The 21,134-nt window shown below is 31.0% G+C and overlaps 6 protein-coding genes across 8 annotated transcripts; 3 read left to right on the forward strand and 3 right to left on the reverse strand.

The window, feature by feature from the left end:
• Positions 1–7,662: 7,662 nt before the first annotated feature.
• Positions 7,663–10,481, reverse strand: LOC116343400 (chitinase-3-like protein 2). Of its 3 annotated transcripts, XM_031771426.1 has the most exons (8): positions 10,265–10,481; positions 10,042–10,154; positions 9,706–9,792; positions 9,285–9,515; positions 8,710–9,213; positions 8,370–8,517; positions 8,217–8,284; positions 7,663–8,015 (listed from the first exon to the last, which is right to left on the reverse strand). In XM_031771426.1, the coding sequence occupies exons 1-8, from the start codon at positions 10,318–10,320 to the stop codon at positions 7,711–7,713; spliced, it is 1,512 nt and encodes a 503-aa protein (XP_031627286.1). In that variant the 5' UTR covers positions 10,321–10,481; the 3' UTR covers positions 7,663–7,710. The 3 variants fall into 3 exon arrangements, with proteins under 3 accessions (XP_031627286.1, XP_031627292.1, XP_031627300.1); XM_031771432.1 differs by lacking the exon at positions 9,706–9,792; XM_031771440.1 differs by lacking the exon at positions 10,265–10,481 and having other exon boundaries at positions 9,706–9,801; positions 10,042–10,153.
• A 313-nt stretch (positions 10,482–10,794) lies between these two features.
• LOC116347065 lies at positions 10,795–12,212 on the reverse strand. The gene is made up of 3 exons (XM_031777470.1): positions 11,772–12,212; positions 11,525–11,697; positions 10,795–11,464 (listed from the first exon to the last, which is right to left on the reverse strand). The coding sequence occupies exons 1-3, from the start codon at positions 12,108–12,110 to the stop codon at positions 11,143–11,145; spliced, it is 834 nt and encodes a 277-aa protein (XP_031633330.1). The 5' UTR covers positions 12,111–12,212; the 3' UTR covers positions 10,795–11,142.
• A 159-nt stretch (positions 12,213–12,371) lies between these two features.
• LOC116347072 (proteasome subunit alpha type-5) lies at positions 12,372–13,672 on the forward strand. The gene is made up of 4 exons (XM_031777482.1): positions 12,372–12,556; positions 12,729–12,985; positions 13,060–13,348; positions 13,440–13,672. The coding sequence occupies exons 2-4, from the start codon at positions 12,729–12,731 to the stop codon at positions 13,620–13,622; spliced, it is 729 nt and encodes a 242-aa protein (XP_031633342.1). The 5' UTR covers positions 12,372–12,556; the 3' UTR covers positions 13,623–13,672.
• A 469-nt stretch (positions 13,673–14,141) lies between these two features.
• On the forward strand, positions 14,142–15,031 carry LOC116344787 (superoxide dismutase [Cu-Zn]). The gene is made up of 2 exons (XM_031773533.1): positions 14,142–14,201; positions 14,511–15,031. Exons 1-2 carry the CDS (start codon positions 14,142–14,144, stop codon positions 14,907–14,909), a joined length of 459 nt encoding a protein of 152 aa, XP_031629393.1. The 3' UTR covers positions 14,910–15,031.
• Positions 15,032–15,189: 158 nt separating this feature from the next.
• On the forward strand, positions 15,190–17,390 carry LOC116346497 (cyclin-L1). Its single transcript, XM_031776580.1, has 5 exons — positions 15,190–15,507; positions 15,584–15,768; positions 15,841–16,461; positions 16,592–16,933; positions 17,028–17,390. Exons 1-5 carry the CDS (start codon positions 15,313–15,315, stop codon positions 17,200–17,202), a joined length of 1,518 nt encoding a protein of 505 aa, XP_031632440.1. The 5' UTR covers positions 15,190–15,312; the 3' UTR covers positions 17,203–17,390.
• A 184-nt stretch (positions 17,391–17,574) lies between these two features.
• LOC116346506 (BTB/POZ domain-containing protein 3-like) lies at positions 17,575–19,630 on the reverse strand. The gene is made up of 2 exons (XM_031776591.1): positions 19,528–19,630; positions 17,575–19,456 (listed from the first exon to the last, which is right to left on the reverse strand). Exon 2 carries the CDS (start codon positions 19,451–19,453, stop codon positions 17,975–17,977), a length of 1,479 nt encoding a protein of 492 aa, XP_031632451.1. The 5' UTR covers positions 19,454–19,456; positions 19,528–19,630; the 3' UTR covers positions 17,575–17,974.
• Between the last annotated feature and the right edge of the window lie 1,504 nt (positions 19,631–21,134).

The following is a 21,134-nucleotide window of genomic DNA, read 5'->3' on the forward strand; positions in this document are numbered from 1 at the left end:
ATCTAACATATATAAATATATCGCAAAATGCAATTGAAGAAAATACCCATTCTCAAAATTTTCGGAGCTACCCACGTATTTATTTATTTTTTTGTTTTGTTCTGTATTCCAATTTTAAAATGAAATTGACAAAAAAAAACCCACTGAAAACAACATACACGACTTATTTCACAATTCCGAACAACGGCATTGTTCGACAATATGAATTGCTATGTATTGTAAAATTTCATTTTTATTGACGAAATGAATGACTTGAAAAGGAAAAATGACATAGTTCCAACGCCATTTCAATTTTCTTTAATATATTGCGTCATTCTGTTCACAACATTCAAACGATTGACAATGACTTAAACGGAACTGATATTTTCGTGGTAGAAAATGTCCAACAAAAAATATTTTTTTTTCAGATTTCGATTTTTAAATCGAAAATTTGTGCATTATAAAAAAATATACATATTCGGTAATTGTGTAAAAGAGAGGCGACAATAAAATCCATTTGCAGAGCTCAGCTGATATAGATTTCATACATTTCAACAGTTTTAACAACAAATTCCGTGATTTCAAATCGTTGATCAATGTTGCCTGTGTATGGGTGACTGAAAAGTTAGTGAAAATAGGAACGAATAAAAAAAAGACACCCAAAGAGAAATGCTGTGATGTTGTGTTCAGTGTTCAGTAAATGTCTGTATTAGTGGATTTTGCATATATAGAATATTTTAAGAACAGCAGCACACGTCTCTTGTGACAAAAATAAATCCAATAAATTGCTTCGCATTTCATTTTAAATTCGAATACTGTCGCTATCTGAGCCGCTTGTTTTGTACATTCTTATTCATTTACCCTATTCGGTTTGCTCTGCCTATGTTTCAATAATTTTGAAATTGTTGACTTGGAAACGGTGATAATGAGTTAAGAATCGATGACCTATCAACCCGAAAAGGAAGTGAAAAGTCAGAACTTTGATTTTTAAGTAATTTTTTTTTTAAATGAGTTTCAAATGCCGCAATGTTTTTTGTTATCTCTTAACTGTATGACGGCTGACTTTTTGAATGCATGAATTCTTTATTAAATAAACTGAAAAAGACACATATTACAAAACAAAGACGACCAATGAATAAAATAACCATTGAACACAATTCAAATACTTGAAGAGGAATTAAATTAGTATAAAAGCGACTGCATTTTAAAATATAAAATTCTCTTTTTCGAAGAAACAAGTAAAACATTTTTTAACCTTAGTTGATGTTGAAAAAAAAAATGTCAAAGAAAAAATAAAATAAAAAAAACGAAAAAGATAATATTGAGAAAAGCATCATTCAGCGTTTGCACGTGGCCACTCAAACATTTCCAAATTTTCCTTCATGATTACGTAGTCGGCTCTGCTGATTATCAGATGTTTCATGCCTTCCATTACAATTTTTACCATACACACATTTTAATGTTGAGAAAAAAAACTGATGACCTTTTTTTCACTCTTCACACAAGACATGGGCATACCCTGTGCCCGTAATATAAGTAATCTGTTATTGTCGCCATTTTTGCTATGCATTACATTTCATGAAGCGATAGGCGATGGGATTTCACACTAGAAAAAAAAGACTCGACTAGACGTAATGGAAATTATTCAATAATACCAATGCAACAACATTTATAAATCAAAGCAACCGTACATATGCATTCAAATTACCAAAATTATACAATTTTAATAGATATTCCATGCATATTATTAAATATGAAAGAAATGCTGTGAACGTATCTAATCGGATTCCAAAACGAATGATTAACTGGAAATATTTGAATGACTTATTAGATTAATGCTATCTATACGATGCTATCGATTTATGAAATCTTCGGATTTCTAGGTTATGAAAGATTTGGGTCCGTTTGACTTTTTTTATGTGGTTCGAAGGATATATTTGTTAAATTGAGATTATTTGTGGTTTTTCTTAAAATGCTACATTCATCATTTTAACATGAATTGAACGTTGAACTCGAAAGAGCAGCAAGAACGAAAAATTGACAATAAACGATAAACGAACGATAATTGATATGATTTTTAAGATAGAAAGACGGTAATCATATTTTTCCACTATTGGGCAAATATTTTGAAAATTCGATGATTGTGTCGAGAGTATCACATATACGAATTTTACGAATTGTAAATGACATTTTTGACGAAAAAAAATGAATGATAATTGATAATAATTTCTTTCACCTGTACGTACTGTGATTCACCTGGCGCAAGTTTACGAGGACTCCATTGCATTAGTAAATCGTATTACATGAATGATCCAATGTCCCAAGGACTATTCAATACAAATAATCTCCTCGCTAGATCTACTTGCAAAATCAAGAAAACTTGACTGAATCAGTAAATTATATGATTTTAAATCTTTTTTTATTTTAAACGCAAATAAATGTATGGAATCGATTTTCTTTGACACTTGAAATCTCCCAATATTTAGTTAGTAATGTCTGAATTCTAATTTTTTAACCGATACGGGTTAACACTTGAATGTTACATTAGACAGCAGTTTTGTGTTGCTACTCATCATCTTGAGGTATTCATTGTAAAAATGTTGGCCTTTCCAAAGTCAATAAAGCTGACAAAATAATTTCGTTGTTGTTGATTCATTGACGCAGATTAAGCAAAGTGTATAGAATTTCTATATGAAATTCTAACCGAAAAAACAAAATATTATTCGTCAGCGATAATAAAACATATTGCGAAAAAATATTAAAATTGAAGCGAACACGTAAATAGTGTGTTCACGAGTATTGTACAATTACAGACAATTGTAATTTATCTGCTTTGAAGCCAAATCATGAATTTCTACAACATCTATAGACGTCTTTGAATGATTGAAACACAATCAAAAGCATTTTTAACGCTTATCCGAAGTTCGGGACATTTTCACGTTTTTTCCTCGCTTTTTTAAAACATTTTTTCTCTTGTGACCTAAAACTTGACTGATACTATCGATTTTGGTATGATTTTCTCGACTATTTAGTGCAATATTTCTGAAAGTTTATTGAAAATAGCGACTTTTACTAAAAAAATTCGAATAAATTTAACTGGTTTCATTAAAGTAGTAAATACTTTCACTATAAAAAAAAAATGTATGTCTAGAAAAGCTGGATCAATATAAACATGAAATTTCTTAATATATTTTTGTGATTGCAACTTTCGCCACAACATAATTAATTCCCAATCGAATGCGGTGAACATCTTGTTATATAACGATACACAATTTCATGTTTCATGTTAAATTTAATCCGATCTTGAATTCAATCGTCCGTCCACATATCCAATTTACTGATAGAAAACTAACACCACTACATATCGAAAAATTTAAACTAAAACCGACCGATTTTGAACGAGAGAAAAAAGCTGATATCTGAGAGATTTACAAAAGTAAACTTTTCTGAGAGTGGAGAGACTAAATTCGGATTTGTGAACGTGACAGAAAAAAAAGAGAGTAAAAATTGAACCAGTTTTCACTTTTAACCATGAAACATCGACAGGTTTATTCATCGCGCATTTTTTTTTCTTCTTGTTTTCTGCTATAACATTGGCAGGCAGATCAAATTGAAGAAATGATAATCATTTGATTTCATTTGAATTATATTAAATTTAAATGATACAAATTACTGAATGAACGTTGAACGATTGATAATTCGAAATAATATATATCAATCCAAAATGAATGAAATTATCAACGTTTGGTGGAAAAATTTAACTGAATATGTGTGTGGTTTTTTTTGCTCTGTCATTTATACCGATAAATACAATTATTCCGCTGAGACGTAGTTTATAAATGTGATATACCAAAAGTCAAAACAAACAAAAATTGGTTGGTGTATTCAACTTGAGAAGATGTATTTATTGAATCATGGATTATCATTTTGAATATCAGATGGTATTAATGTGTGTTTCGATGCTATAGAGTTCGGACGACATCTTTACCTGACAGTATTAGAGGTATATATATTAATATCTAATGCTGCCCGGTAAGATGTGAACAGAAACCCTTGAATGTAATAGAGTGTTTTATTTTGATCAATGAAGACTGACGGCTGGTATGAGATCCGATTCATTTCCCCATGTGGTTTACAAAAATAGCCGGCCGAATATAACGTGCGAACCATTTTGCATTTCGATTTGAATTGTAGACATTTTGTGACGTAACCTAACTTATAAAAGTATTAAACTTATAGACAATTTTAAGTGATTTATAAGTAAATTTGAATTCGAATAACTGGCCTTTTTCCAGTGTATTTTTTTTTTTTTTAAATCAAGAGGCATTCAAATGTACTTGCAAATAAATATACAATGATTACCATGACTGAACAAAGAAAATGTATAAATATATCACTATTTTGACTTTTGCCATAAATTGATAATTTTAATCTCTTTATAAATGAAACTGTGAAATTAGCGTTTAAAATTGAAAATTACTAATAAAAAGCGTCTGTATATTTTCGCAAAAAAAAAGTCTTTTTATCATGTAAACCTATTCTTATGAAAGTTCAAAAGTTTCAAATGACAAAGGAAAATAAACGTTTTATGAAGAGAATTGAATTAACGATTGTTTTAATCAACATTTTAAACGAGACTTATATTCGAAGAATTAATGTAAGGTTAGACCGGAAAATTAAAAGTTCTAGAAACTGTGTGTGTGTGTGTTTTTTTTTTCTTCCTTTCAAATTAACGTAAACGAAGAATGGACTTCTGTGATTCGCTTGAAATTAATAGTCATTAGGTATTTATCATATCAACTTACTAAAATGTATTCCATGAATATATTATAACTCGAAAGTCTTCATTAAAAATTGTTCCATTTTGGGTTACGTTTTCATTCTGGCTATAATTTCACAAAAAAAAATGTTTTTTTTTCTCTCGCTATATAAAATGTCAAATTAAATTTAAAAAAATTTGAAATTCCCGAAAAATCTAGTAAATTAAAGTGTTTTTTCGTAACAAATCTACCAAATATGTCTGCATTTAAAATCAATCCTTTCGGCAATATTTTTGCGTTGCCATTCTACTTTTTTTTATTCTATACAGTGGATTATAGTGAGTTATTTATTTGTTGAACATGAATACTGACACATACACACATGTATTAACAAAATATACATATTTGCTGCCATAAACCGCACCACAATGTAAATTATTCGCTATGTTTTGTGTTAATGGTACAAATTTGTGATCGTCAAAATCACTGAATCGAAAAAAAAAGAAATATATATATATATATATATATATATATATATATATTATTATTATTATTATTGACAGCTTTGAATCCACTTTCTACCAAGTGCTATCGAACTACTGTTCAATGAAAGGCACTAAACTTAACTGAACTCGAATGAACAAGCATCTTGATTCAAGTAGTAACTCTCTCTACATTGATAAGATATGACAACGATTGCTGTTTCTAAAAAAATTGTTAGCGTGTTCAACCGTTCACCGAACACACATATTCAATGTTTGTCTTCACATTCGATCGTGCCAACAAATACGTATGCCAGAAGAAAAGAGAATGAATTAAAATAAAAAAAAAACGAAACAGTATTTCTTACACAACCATGCCTGGTTCTGATAACTCGAAATATATATATATAACTTCCATTTATTGCATTTGTGTTTGTATTTGAATCGTATCGAACACCTATTTCTCATATACGGCATGGGCATGGTGTCAAAGAATAAGAAACGAACACAAAAACTCATACACGCATATCGTATTTATGCGTATACAGCGTGTGTTCTGAACGCAAGAAAATATGTTTAAAGCAATTATTTCGAAAGAAATTAGTGTGCTTTTAATACGCACTTGAATTTTCAATTTTGAACGATAAATTTTGCAATGCCGAAAAACTTGGACACAAATTGTTTTTTTTTTTTTTTTTTTTTTTTTGTAATTGCATTTGATTATTTTAAATCGACTTTATGACTCTAGTACTTTGATGGAATCAAATGACCAACCGTTTGTGTTGCAATCTAATTTTCGTTTCGTTTCAATAACAAAGCGAAGATTTTATTTTAAATGTTCGATTGATCTATGTGGCATTCGTTTCAAGTGTTTTGTTTGAATTTCTTTTGTCGCCATGCATGGGAAGTCTTTTTTTGAAAATAAAATGTCTATTTGATCACATAACGTGAAAGTAGCTCAACTAGGCCCCATGCTTGTGCTCTGATAAGGTACATTTTTCGTAATATTTTTTCTTCCTTCAAAATTGATTTACTCGAAGAAATGATTTGAGATTGAAGATCAGTTTTAAGTAATTTTAAAATTGAGCATGTACAGGTCCACAAAATATCTTGCTTTTTCTATTCCAGTAAATCGTATGCCGGGCTTAAATTTAAGTCGTCCACATGTTTTTCAAAATAACATCTGTTAAAACCATATGAATAGATTCGGTTGGATTCTCCACAAAGGTTTGCAATATATACCTTAAAAATAATAGCAATCGATAGAACCTCAATATCATTTGAAATACTTTTTGATCAAACTAATAGAAATTTTTTTGAATTATTTCTGGAAAAAAAGAAAAAAAAATTACTGAAATCAATAGAAAAAACTTACCTTAACCTTTGAACTGATGTCGTGTTCTTCTTCTTGTTGTATTTGGAACACTTTATAACATTGTGACTTGATAATGATTGACTCAGAAACAGCTGGATTCAGTGAAATCGTTGAAAAAATTGACATTTGACACTCGCTTGTTATCAGAATTTCTGATAAGAAAAATACAAACCAATGTGTTTAGCTCGCTTTCACGTATTTTAACGTTTGCCTTTTTCGCATTATAATATCATGTGCAGCGATGATCTATGGGATCGGGCATCATGTAACAAATCATGCAACATTGAGCTATTTCGTATTTCTTTCAACAAATATCAGATTACAAAAGAATCTATGTTTAAAATTAGATGAAACAAAAAAGAAATCGTTGACCGAAATCATAGCACATTCTACCACAAGGAAACATTTATGATTGAGATACTTCATGCAAGCATGGCTCCATGTACTGCCACATTTTTGTAACTGCTCTTATTAGCATATTGAATAAATACGGTTTATAAAATCGATGAATTTTAAATAATTATGAAATAATAGTTGAATAATATCATATGGCTCGGACTGTGTCTCAGCATTTTCATGTTTTTGATTATCTGCAGGAGCTTATGTTTTAGATTTATTTTTAATTTAGATTTTGCCAACATGAAATATACGCATTCACATTTGATTTGGTGATTCATTCCAATCTATCGAATAATTCACTTTTTACCGCTCATGTACGTCATGATTAAATTCTAGGGGCCTCTAACTATATAATGAATGCCGGAACATACTATTTCCCGAACGAAATAATTCGGGAAAACGTCTTGGATTTTTTTTCTTTGAATTTTTGAGAAAACGTTTTCGTTCAGGAAAAAAAATCGGAAAGGGATCCGGCATTCCCATAAAATAACCGTTGAATTTGCTGCTAAGGTTTGAATTTACATTTGACCACTAAAATTTTTTATAATTATAAATTTTTATAATTTTTAAGAAGAATTTCAAGTAAAAATTATAACATATTTTTTAGCATATTTACACAGTTTTTTTATTAAAATTCAAAAGAACTAAATTTAAAAAAAATGCAATGGAATTTTCTTAAATGCTTTAAAATATTCGGTATAAAAAGAAATCCACCTCAATTCCAAATTAACAATTCATTGACTAATCTAGTTAATGGGAAATTTTTGGGTTTCTTATATTTTTGGCTTCCGTAGTAACAATATGATGAAAAATCATCCGTGTTTAAGGAAAATATCATAACACCACCAAAGTCACCTTTTATCACATATTCGGTTTTGCACTTAATGCTGTTATCATCTTCATATGAAATCCATTCATCACCAGCAAAAATATATGGTGAACATGTATCGGCGTCAAAAACTTTCGTCACAAATATATTGTGTCGTTCAAACAAACATACTTCTGGATATGTCACAAATCCTGAAATGAAAAAAAAAATTCAATTAATTAATTGCAATTAATGCGGTTTAAATAATCAACCAAGAATAAAATTATTATATAAATTTTTTAACAAAATAATAAAATCAGTCCGTAATAAATATATTAATATTAAATATTTAATGTAACTACTCAGATTTTTTGAAATATATTAACATTTTTAGTTAGATTATATTTTCTTACCAAATTCTCCCGTTCGTCCGAATCCACTTGCGGGGCTTCCGAGTTTATTATTAAATGGATTAATCAAACTGTAAATATGATTTGTTTTTTTTTTCCTTACATTAATTTTTGTTAATTTTTTTATTATAAAATAAATGAATCAAATTTACTCACCGAAACGAGTGTCCATAAGTTGGAAGTCCCACTATAATTTTCTGTTTGTCTAAACCTTTTTCATGCCAAAAGCTCACCGATGCATTTATGTTTAGCGTTGAAAGTAATGAATTTTCATTTTTTCTACTATACAAGGGCGCATTGAGACCTAAATTATTTTCATATCAAAAATTAGTCCAATTTTGTTAAATACTGTTTAGAATTTTTTTTTTTTTACATTTTTTCAAATGTAAAGTGTGTATTAGGCATTAAAGCCTCTCAAAAGGTATAAATAGAAAAAAATAAACTTTCTCTATCATTTATAGCAAATATGATCGAAAAAAAATGATGTCATACGAACCGGTAAAAGGTGTAGATTTCGAATAAAAATGATAATCATACGTCATAATATTGATATAATCACAAAATTGATTAAGAGCCTCAACGTCATATGCAAAGTATGCAATTCCCTCAGGCGCTGCAACGGCTACGCTTAATAAATAGTTACGACGTTCTCTTTCATATTCTTTTCGTATTTCATGCAACAATTTGGTGAGATAGATTCGACTCTTATCGTACGTAATTGGAAATTCCCAATCAATATCAACGCCATCAAGATGATATTTTTCGAGTGCTAATTTGATGGATTTTATAAACTCTTTTCGATTCTCATGTGTACGAATCATTTCAAAAAAGCTTATCGACTCAGTTGGACCCCCAATCCAGATCAGTACTTTAAGACTATTATTTAATTGCTTCAATACAGTCATTTGCTCAAAGGCCACCTTCAATTCGTCAGTGATGACAATTTTACTATTTTCTATTACAGCTACTCCAATGTTGATATGGGTGCACAAAAATGCATCTATATTTTTTAAAAGAAAGAACATCATTTTCGTTGAATATATTTTATTTATGAATATTCAAATGACGTACCTATTTTATCAAGTTGAAGGTTGATAGACTTCTTTAAATTACTTTCGGGTATTGTGTAGTAGCACACAAGTTTTCGATCATTATTTGATGATGGAGTGCTTTGATCGGAAATAGTTGATTCATTGGATAGTTCAGCATTCATTGAGGAATGGTATGCTTCTGACACCCTCTTTTCAAGCATAAATTCATTGGAATATCTTGACTCTCTTCGACTCCATTGCTGTAGCGTATCTATAACAATTATAAAAATAAAAGTATCAGATCAATTTATATGGAACGTTAATCGTGATCGTTGTGTTAATATTAGGATGAAGGTATCGGTGAGTTATGAGTATGCAACATGCACTTAAGATTTTATAAAATTATTGAAGCAGATGGTTTACTGTGTTGTTCATGCAACTCAATTCAACATTTCAAATACCTGCATGAGAAGAAGACGAAGAAACATTTGCAGAGGTATGCAAAATTTGAACATATCTCATTGAAGTCTGAAAATCGTCAGAGTGCTCTTAGCACCCTTTTTGGGAAATCAAATTAAAAAAAAAACTACCAAAACATGACATTCTCTTTGCTTGTTCGATCGAAAATGCGTAGATCATGACCAATTTTTTTTAAATGAAGATCATTCTGCAAGATATAACAACTGTCTTCAAGAAGGTTATAGCACTGATCCAGTTCTACAACTCTGCTGGAGGCAATTTACAAAAGTCTACCCAATTTCGATCACCCAAAAATACATTCGATTAATTGAATTTACCTGTTATTTCTATCGGTTGGCTTTGATTATAGGATGATACAGCTAACATCATTGCTGTGCAGCAGACAATAGAAATAATCACAGTAAAACAAACTTGAATGCACATTTTGTGTCTGAAATGTAAAGAAAAAGAACGTTTTATATTTAAATAAAATAATTTCAAGTGCAATTTAACACAAATGATATGCCGTTTTCAATGCACTTAAATGGAAACTTGACTTACGATCTTTGTTTGTTAATTTGTTGGTATTTGGTTGATTGGCCCGTAATTGTATTCATTGTTAATGACTAATCTATTGATAGATTTTAATATGGATAATGATTTATTGCGTCCATTGTTTTATGTTTTTGTTCTATTTTATTTTTTGTTTATATTTCATTCACGATAAACATGTTTGTCTTGTGATATGTCACAAATGTAGTGTTTCGTTCGAGTGTATTTGTATGTGTGCTGTGACGCAGCGTTTAACGCATCCGGTAACCAAATGTCTATACTCAATTTTACTCTCTTAAACGACGTTTTTTTTGGCTCAAAATATTTATAGCACATCAAATCGTTAACGATCAATAAAAAAAAATGTTGGGTGAAATTTTATTTATGTTTGTATTGGTCGAATGTTTATTTATCTTCATTATTAGGTACTAATTAGATCATAAATTCAGTCAATTTCAAGAAACTATTTTTCCGTCACAATTCATAATATCAAAATTTAAATGAAGATACTATAAATTCGAAAAATCAACATTAATTCATTGAATCAGGACAATTAAAATTTATTTAATCTCTAAACACTATTATTGAAAGCTCGATTGACCAATTTAAGACTGATAAACATAGTAATTTTTTCATATAAAAAATATGCATTGATGAAAACAACTGTCTTGTGTTCAAAGCTGTTATGGGCACCAGAGAAGTTACAATTTTTGTCAAGTTGTTCACCTGAATACAAGAAAGAGCAGAATTTACATAAAAAGTGTCCACACCTCCGCGATGCCTATACCAGCTTTGCTTTAAATGATGCGTTAAATGAATGAATTAAATTGAATAATTGTGCTAGAATCGTATGCTCCAAACAAAATCAGTTTAAAATAATTAAAAATCTATTGATTCCATTTGATCCCTTTCAATATAACATTGCATTCAAAGAAAATATTACTATCTGAACATGGTTCCGCTGCATTTCCAGTATTGTCGATATCACTAAAAATGTTAAATGGTTTGCTATCCAATTTCTCTGTGTTATTTTGAATATTGAAATGTGTTGTTCTGCACTTGTGCGGCAATCTTAAATAGTTTTGTATTTGAAAGTTTGTCATACAAGGTGCACTGGAACCATCTTTTAGTTTTAATAATAAATGCATATTAGTTTGACGCAGAATATTTCCGTGCTTATTGAAAAAATCAGCTGAACCCAATATAGACCTGTTGAATAGAAGACGATTTTTTATTTTGTTGATGTCATCTACTTCATCAATGACTTACATGATAATTTTTCGCACAATTTCTGATTGATTTGTGGAAACTGTAACGGACGAATGTACAACATCAGATTCTGGAAAATTGATGACGAAACATTCTTTTGTCGTAAATTTTGTTTGTCCAAATAATATGATGGCCTGATGGATGTCACACTTTTCAAACGTTGAAATCATAATCTGTTGATATATCAAGAAAGTGTTTGTTAAATTTTTTTTTTTTTTGAAATCATCAAATCATAAAATATACTTGCCTCGTTCAACTGGTTATACATGTTATATGTTTCCATAGCTTTATTGCGTTTGCGTTCGGCTTTGTATTTTCCAACCAAATTTGGCTTCTTGACATCACTATTTTCGTCATGTTCCACATTATTTATGCGATTTATGATTTGTTGAAACGATACAACCGGAAATGGAATTTGATTTTTATTGATTAAAAGAAATTCAACTAGTGCCATACACACTTTTGCCGCCACTTGTTTTGTAAATACGGCATTTCCAATGTTTACATTTATATCATTTTCTGTTTTATTTTCTTTCATCATCATCATTTTTGACGTTTTTTTTTCTGAACAACTCAATTCATGCATGAACTCGATAATTTCAAATGAATCCAAGACAAAAACGTTTTTTAAGAAACTGTAATTTGCTGAAATGTTCAATATATTGATAAGCCAAAGAAAGAAAAAAACAACAACTGTGTGATTTATTTAAAGTCGTTGACAGTTTACTGTTGACATGCAGTTTAGAACATATGCCGCCGCTTCAATATTTTAGTACACACAATTCCGGAGTGTATTGCGTTAAACATAAAAAAACGACAACATTTACATACGGCAACTCAATATATGACAATTCAATAATACAATTTTACGCGTTCGCCAAGCTAAACCATCTACATACATTGTTTGTTTGTCGGCAAATAAATTGAACTGTTTCATTGCCAATTATTCGATTAATTTGAATAGATCGTTTGTTTGAGTTAATTTCATACAAAAACTAGTTAACAATTTAACAAAATAATCACGAATACAAGGTAAGAAATATTCACTAAATATAAAATTCCATTGATTTTTGCTATGTCATACACTATTATTATAACCTCAAATGTGATGATATTCAAAAAAAAAAAATATTGATGAAGACTACACCACGGTTTCTTCACTTCGATTTTATTTATTGTTAATTGGTTTCGATTTAATTTTTAGATGTTTCTTACACGATCTGAATACGACCGAGGTGTGAATACATTTTCACCGGAAGGACGTTTATTCCAAGTGGAATATGCAATCGAAGCAATCAAATTGGGTTCGACAGCAATTGGTATTCGTACACCCGAAGGTGTTGTTATGGCTGTGGAAAAACGAATCACATCTCCATTGATGGAACCATCAACTGTGGAAAAAATCGTCGAAGTCGATCGACATATTGGATGTGCTACATCTGGATTGATGGCCGATGCCAGGTGACACTATGACAATTTTTATCAAAACAAACCTTTTTTTCAACTTTTTTTTATTTGTTTGTTTTCAATTACAGAACATTGATTGATCGTGCTCGTGTTGAATGCCAAAATCATTGGTTCATTTACAATGAACGTATGTCGGTTGAGTCTTGTGCCCAGGCTGTATCAACATTAGCTATTCAATTTGGTGACAGTGCTGATGGCGGTTCGGCCATGAGTCGACCATTTGGTGTGGCAATTTTGTTCGCTGGTGTTGAGAACAATGACCCACAACTATGGCATATGGATCCATCGGGCACTTATATTCGCTACGATGCAAAGGCAATCGGATCAGGCAGTGAAGGTGCACAACAAAATTTACAGGTAAGCCATTTTATTGACAAACTCAACGTTTGTAGTGTTAAATCATAATTTTATAAGCAAAATTAAAATGTTCATCATTTATTTGTTTCAGGACAACTACACTGAAAAAATGACAATAAAGGAAGCAGTCAATTTGGCATTGCGCACGCTAAAACAAGTTATGGAAGAAAAATTGAGCTCAACCAATGTTGAAGTAATGATTATGAAACCAGAAAGTTTGTTCCAAATGTATACTAAAACTGAAGTTGAGAAAATTATCGAAACTCTTCAATAAATTGAATGTTTTTTTTTCATCTTTTTTTTCGCTCAATGCGATCACATTAACCAACGCATTATTCAATCTGTATTACTAAAAAAAAAAACAAACACAGGATATAACATTTAATCGAATTACAATATACGTGTATACGTTTATTGGCGATAAACATAAATAAATTGATCAAATTGAATTTGATTTTTTTTCACAGCAAAAAGCATAATTTTTCATTTAAATTGGAAAAAAAAATGAATCGAATTTGATTTTGAACTACTGTCATTCAAGTATGCAGCCATTCAAATCTGCGTTAGTACTGCCATTGATTTTTTAGAACGTTTCGAATGTACGAGAGTCTTGCTATATTATAAAAACGCTATATCACTTCGTCGTAGTTATCTTCATATCAGAAGCCATTTCTAATTCAATCATTGAAGAAGGAAGAATAAAAAAAAAAACACTTTGTTGTTTTCATCAAGCTAGAAATCTAACCGGTTTGAAATTTTTAAAAGACAAAAAAAGACGAAATCTTTTTTCAAAATGGTTAAAGCCGTCGTTGTTGTTGCTGGTGATGCCAAAGGCAATATTTTTTTCGAACAAGTAAGTCAAAGTTCGTGTTTACTTGATATGCAATTAAAGTCAATTGAACAACCAATTGATATTATTTTCAATGTCATAATATTGATTTCCATTTTATATCTTCTCATTATTTTACGTCGCACTTCTGACTCAATTCCCGTATTTTTTTTTTTTTTTTTTTGAAAAATCTTAAATGGAAATTAAATTACACAATGAAAAAACTAAAGTAGATTTTCACATAATAAATTTATTATTTGTCTCAATAATTCATGCAAATGTCCAATTAATTTTTAAATAATCTTATCTTATCTAATTCCAATTGAAATAAAGCAATCGGAAAATGGGCCTGTAACTGTGACTGGTGAAATAACCGGCTTGGCACCGGGACAACATGGTTTCCATGTACATGAATTTGGTGACAATACAAATGGTTGTACATCAGCCGGACCACATTTCAATCCATACAAAAAGGATCACGGTGCACCAAATGCCGAAGTTCGACATGTCGGTGATTTGGGAAATATTACAGCTGATGCAAGTGGTTCGGCCAAAGTTAATTTGACCGATTCATTGATTTCGTTGCAAGGACCAAACAGTATCATCGGTCGTACCGTTGTCGTACATGCTGATGTTGATGATTTGGGCTTGGGTGGCCATGAATTGAGCAAAACTACAGGAAATGCCGGTGGACGAATTGGTTGTGGTGTTATTGGATTTTGCAGCGCATAAATATTTTTGATTATTCTTTTTTTTGGGAAGCGCGCATACATTCGGAAATACATATATCACTTTTATGGTTTATATGGCTATTTAATTAAATAAATATTCATAAAATGAATAAAAAAAAATAATCGTTTGTTTATTTATTTATTTTCTTGTTGCGTTCATGAAATGGAACACCAAAGTAATCATATTGCTTGCATGTGGCGAACTCTAGTGTTAGACATGATAAGTTTGAATATACGTTTGACATCGTCAAATTCGGTCCTGTCACGCCATTAGTGCGAGAAAATTTGGTATAAGTATTGAGCTGTGAAGAGGTGTTTTTTTTTTTGTTTTAGTTGAATAGCGCCAAATATCATTGAGAAAAAAAAATAGTTCATTCGAAGTTGTTAATGAAATCCACTTGAATATGACGCAAAAGACAACGTTACCACGTCAATTCGGTAAAATCACATTAACACTTGAAAATTGTTTATTGTCCGACAATAAATTGCAAGAGACTCCGTCGCAACATGATGGCTTGGATAAAGAAACTGAAACCGATTTGAGAGTTCTTGGTTGTGAACTCATTCAAATTGCGGGCATTTTACTAAAACTTCCACAGGTAATTTAATATTCTTTGAGTTTTTTTCACACGCATTGATGTTAAATTAAATGTCCGTATGTTCATTATGTTACAGGTGGCGATGGCTACCGGGCAAGTATTATTTCAGCGTTTTTATTATTCAAAGTCCTATTTGCGTGACAATATGGAGATAACAGCAATGAGTTGCATCTGTTTAGCATCAAAAATTGAAGAGGCTCCGCGACGTATTCGGGATGTAATCAATGTTTTCCATCTTATCAAACAAGTTCGTGGTCAAAAGTAAGTTTATCAAAAATGTTCGACATTTGCACAACATAAAACTAAATGGCAATTTCTCTATTTTTTCAATAGGCCAATACATCCAATGATTTTGGATGCGAGCTATGTATCACTGAAAAATCAAGTAATTAAAGCCGAACGTCGTGTTTTAAAGGAGCTTGGATTTTGTGTACATGTCAAACATCCGCATAAATTAATTGTGATGTATCTGCAAGTGCTTGGATATGAAGAAAATAAGCGTCTCATGCAAATGGCATGGAATTTTATGAACGATTCATTGCGTACGGATGTATTTGTACGATACAATCCCGAATCGATTGCCTGTGCATGCATTTATTTGACAGCAAGAAAAATTGATTTACCATTACCCAATAATCCATCATGGTATGGTGTGTTCAATGTTAATGAAGATGACATTTTGGATATATCATATAAAATTATGGAATTGTATCGTCGACCAAAACCGAATGCAGAAGTGCTTGAACAAACGGTTGAAAAACTTAAAAAAGTCTTCGAAGAAATTCGAAATAAAAATAAAACCGGACAAAATACACCACCAGTCACAATATCGGTGGATCGAAATGATAAATCATACAATTCATGGAGCGGTTTTATTTCACGTGCGGCACCAGTGACAAACACAAATGTCAATGAAAATGAAAAACAACCGACGCAACCAATTTCTTCAGATAGGTAAGCATCATACTTCAATTGCAATCAATATTCACTTAGCCAAAATGTGTTTGTGAATTTCTGTTCAATTATTTATCATTATTGATTTCTTTATGAATTTAACACGATAACATTTCATTTCATATTGTAGTCAATCAAATGTACCACAATCGGATTCAGCAGCTCAGACAAATCAAAATTCGCAACAACCTGGACAATGTCAAAATGAATCATCAAACACAGAAAACACAAAAAAGTCTTCGAAATCGTCGCGTGAACAACAAAGTGCCAGACGATCACCATCAAAATCGTCACGTTCCGGATCTATCTCTCAATCACCGAACGACAATTCTAGATCACGAAGTCACAAGAAAACACGTGACAAATCTCGTTCTCGAAGTAGGACATCCGAAAAGCATAAAAGAAGCAGAGTCAAATCTCGCAATTACTCTCGATCCGCTTCTTTGTCACCGTCACGGTATAATAAAAAACGGTAAAAAACTTTTTTATTTATTTTTGTATTTTTCTTCATAAATTATTTTTAAAGTCAAAAATTAAAACAAAATCTGATGTTTTGTCATTGACAGGGACCGAGAAAAGTCTGATTATGGGCACAGTAACGGTGATATTCCACATAAAAAGCATTTTTCATCTGAAAAACACCATGATTATCGCAGTAGGGATAAGGAACGTGCACCGAGACATGAACGATATTCGAATAATCGAAGACAAGGAGGCCAGTTCCGTGACCGTAAACGATAAATGTAGTAAAAAGAAATAAAATTTACTTTTTGAAATATTTACTTTTGTCAGATAGACATTGAAAAATCCAACAATCAAAATAACTAAAAAAAAGTTTTTTTTTTTTGTTTTCATTGTAGAAACTTCATAATAACTAATTGTTTTATCAAAAATTCTTATTTGTCAAATAAAAACACATTTTTACCATATGTTTTTCTTTTTATTTGTGTTGTAAAGGAACTTACATTTATTCTGCTCCAAGTAGTAATCTTTTTGCGGTCCCGATCTTAAGCAATGGGAACGATATTCATGCGACAATAAGGTTAACACTTGATTCCCATTTCTATAAACGTTTATTCTCACTGACACGTATGTTCAATATTAATACCAACATTTCCAGAGACAATTAGACACATTTATTCATTTGATAATATAAAATACTTATTTTTGTAAAGATTATATATAAGCATAGATGATGACGAGGGTTCCTAGGGTTCGGATTACCCCCCTCTAAAATATTTTCAGGAACCCTCAAAAATTTTGGAAATGAGGACCTTTATTTGCTCTTCACTTTTTTCAAATGTAAACAAATTCTTAACCCCCACCGCCAGAAAAATGTCCGTCATCATCTATGAGTTATGAGTAAAAAAAATACTGCCAATTTTATCGCATAAGATATTTTAAGCATGGATTTTGTGGAGTTGTTTAGTAAACTATTCCCATTCTATTTTGAAAAATGTTTTTGATAAGGCTGATTCAAATGCATTAAATGCAGTGGTTTTGAGAGACTATTTTAGTGTTTTTCGAAAATACTCTTTATCATATGCCACAAATGGACAAGAACTGAATCCGGTTGATTGATATCATATCGCATTATAGCAGCTATCACCAATAGCACCCCAACCAGGATACACCACATCACGGGATTATGAAAAATTCTGCGAAAGTATTTTCGATTATCGAAACGATTCAAAATGAGCGAGGTAACAATATCATTTGTTTTATCGAATCGAATTACGATGTCATGATCGACTCGAACTTTTTTTTTTAATACGCAGTTGTGTTCCAGTAGTAGTAGCGAATCGAATGTAATATGAATGCTATATTCATATCCAGGTCTAAGCAAAATTCCCGAATCAAACATAACTTTTGCTGTAAATGATGTGTGAGTCCGTTCAATCTGTCCGTGTCTTTTTTTGCGCGTATTTTTTGTTCCGAATATTAAATTTTTTTGCACATTGCATCGTATATTGACATTTTCTTCGCCTTTCGTCTCAACAATGGACACTCTGGCTGTCTTATTTACGCAATGATTGCATTCGCATGTGAAACCTTTTAGAAATGCCGGTCGATTACAAGTGAATGTCGTAGTTTCCGTTAAAGCAAAAATACGACGATCGGATGTAATGAAGCTAAAACGATCACATTTTAATTCTTTACTTGGATTTCGCTGCAAACTAAAATATCGTTCTGTGCAATTGAATTGCGTTGTTCCTGAATAATTTTTCCGGCCAACAATACACATGATCTCTTGTAGTTCATTCGCCGTAAATAAACCGGGACATGAATCAATGCACGTAGCCGCATCTCCAACTGTCATCGAACTAAATCGAATCTGGTAGATTAAATCGCCAAGTTGTGCTCGTAAATTTATCGGATTATATTGATCCATTCGATTTCGTCTGCAAGCAGCTTTTGCCCATTCGATGCATGCATTAAAAACATCCTTTTCTTCGCAAACCAATGAATCACACTTGAGAATGTTTTGTAAAAAATCAAATTGAATTTCTGAAAATTTCGATGATTTTAATGTGTGAACAGCATTTACACAGATTTCTTCTTCGCAAGCGATCTTCAATTGAACGGCTCTCTCGTGCCGCAAAGCCAGTTGATACACAACAAATATATTGTCAATAGTTAAATTTTTTATCAAAAACTTTTCACATTCATCAAAAATTTCTTGGCACAATGATTCATCGGCCAAAAAAATCATCTCGTCGATATTATCCATTGTTAAATTTGCATTGCCGGTGTAGATGTAGCGCAAAAATTCCTTAAACGATCTACTGGTCACATTTGAATTATTCATATTGACGTCATTGTTTTCGGTTAACGATCCAAAAAACATACTCTCCAACCATGGACTCGATGCCAAGATAATTCGATGACCTGGAATTCGTTCATCATCGAATACAAACCATACATCAGCACCATTTGGATTCAAGTACCGATTTTGGATATTCTGTAGCAATGAACTCTGATTGGATATCATGTTCTACAAATTTGAAGCAAACAGCATGTTTAGAGAAAAAGAAATTAAATTACGTTAAATTCATCTAAATTCACCTCGGTATTAAAGTCGCTTTAAAATTTAAAGAAACAAAGTGATACGAATATTGTTTATTTCTGCAGTCTTTGGATTTGTAAACAATGTCGCGAAGGCAAGTATTTTTGTTCTGTTGAGAAATGTCATAATGACACGCACATGATGATTGAACAACTGAAATCAGCGGAAAACAGAACTAGTTCATAGCGTTTGAAAAATGGTTTTGAAAATGGTTATAAAATTGTTTTGGTTTAAATGTGATTTCAATTTTTCCAAAATAATAATTACTTACTCAATTACTATCTCTTATCTAGAGATTTAGTGATCAGAGGATGCTCACACGTTGCATAGTTTAAAAAATGGTTTATTTTGGAAATAAAATCCGGGAAATTTAAAAGAGGGATCAGGGTGTTATAGAGCAAACTGTCCAAGCACTGTCAAGAACACTGTCAAGAATCAAAATTCATTGATTTTGATGAAATTTTGCACACGGAATACGTGTGATATGGTGCACGTAGTCGGTGCGCGTAGTTGTTTGTTTCGCAGCTTTGAGAATTTAAAAAATTTGAGAATATTAGCGCGCTATGCACTTTCGACCTTCCAATCACTAATTGAACGCTCTAGAATAAAAACAACGTACTGAACGTTGTTGTATTACAACAACAAATCTATGTTAAAAAAAACGCCATGTTCCGCTTTGATATAACAACCATTCAGTACGTTGTTTTTATTCTAGAGCGTTCAATTTTCAGGGGTCGGAATAATCTCCATCCACGCAGAACAGAGTTTAATTTTTTTTCGAAAAATGAAGACCTTTTTTGGTAATCAGTTTTCTGAGGCGTCGATTCTTTGAACTTCTTAAAGTTCTTGAAGAGATTCTTTCAATTTATCAAACTTTTTTTTGCTGAAAACCTTTTTTTAGGTCTTCCAATTTTCGGAGACCAAAACTTACTCTTCTCTAGATTTTCGAAAGATTTTGAGATAAATCCACATACCGCCTTAGATTGACTTCATAACTTTTGGATAACACCGTTCATTCGCGTGAAAAGTGAATAAAACAAAAAAGGTTCATTTGTTGAAAGAAAAAATATTTTCAGAATTCAATTGTTCATATAATTATGTTGTATTGTAAGTTGGGACTTTATTGGTAATTTTTGTATTGACACATATTAAAGACATATTCCTCGGATATATTGTGTGCTTAAAGATTAGAAATAAACATCTCGAAAACATTGAGCATGAATACTATTTAGCGAATAGCTTTGCATTTTCCAAAAAAAAGTATGTCCATCAAAATGTCAAAAGTCGATAAAAACTGAATTTATTATGTTTATTACATCTACTACGTACATGATTTAATATTAATATGATTTCACGGAAATGCTTGGTTATGGCTATATATTACTCTCATTTAATTCGATTAAAAATTCTTATTTTTAAAGTGCATTAACATGGAACTGGATGTATTTGCTTAATTAGATGTTATCATCGCAGCATGAATGCACCATCAAATACATATTTAAACTATTTATTAATTATTTGTTATTTAATATTTTTTTCCCATAAAATATAGTTCTAAATAGATTAAATAAATATACATATTATGAAATAAAATCGGAAAAAATGT

This window comes from Contarinia nasturtii, unplaced genomic scaffold (genome assembly GCF_009176525.2).
Source record: "Contarinia nasturtii isolate CC-2019 unplaced genomic scaffold, AAFC_CNas_1.1 Cnas_scaffold_129, whole genome shotgun sequence".
Lineage (NCBI taxonomy): Eukaryota > Metazoa > Arthropoda > Insecta > Diptera > Cecidomyiidae > Contarinia > Contarinia nasturtii.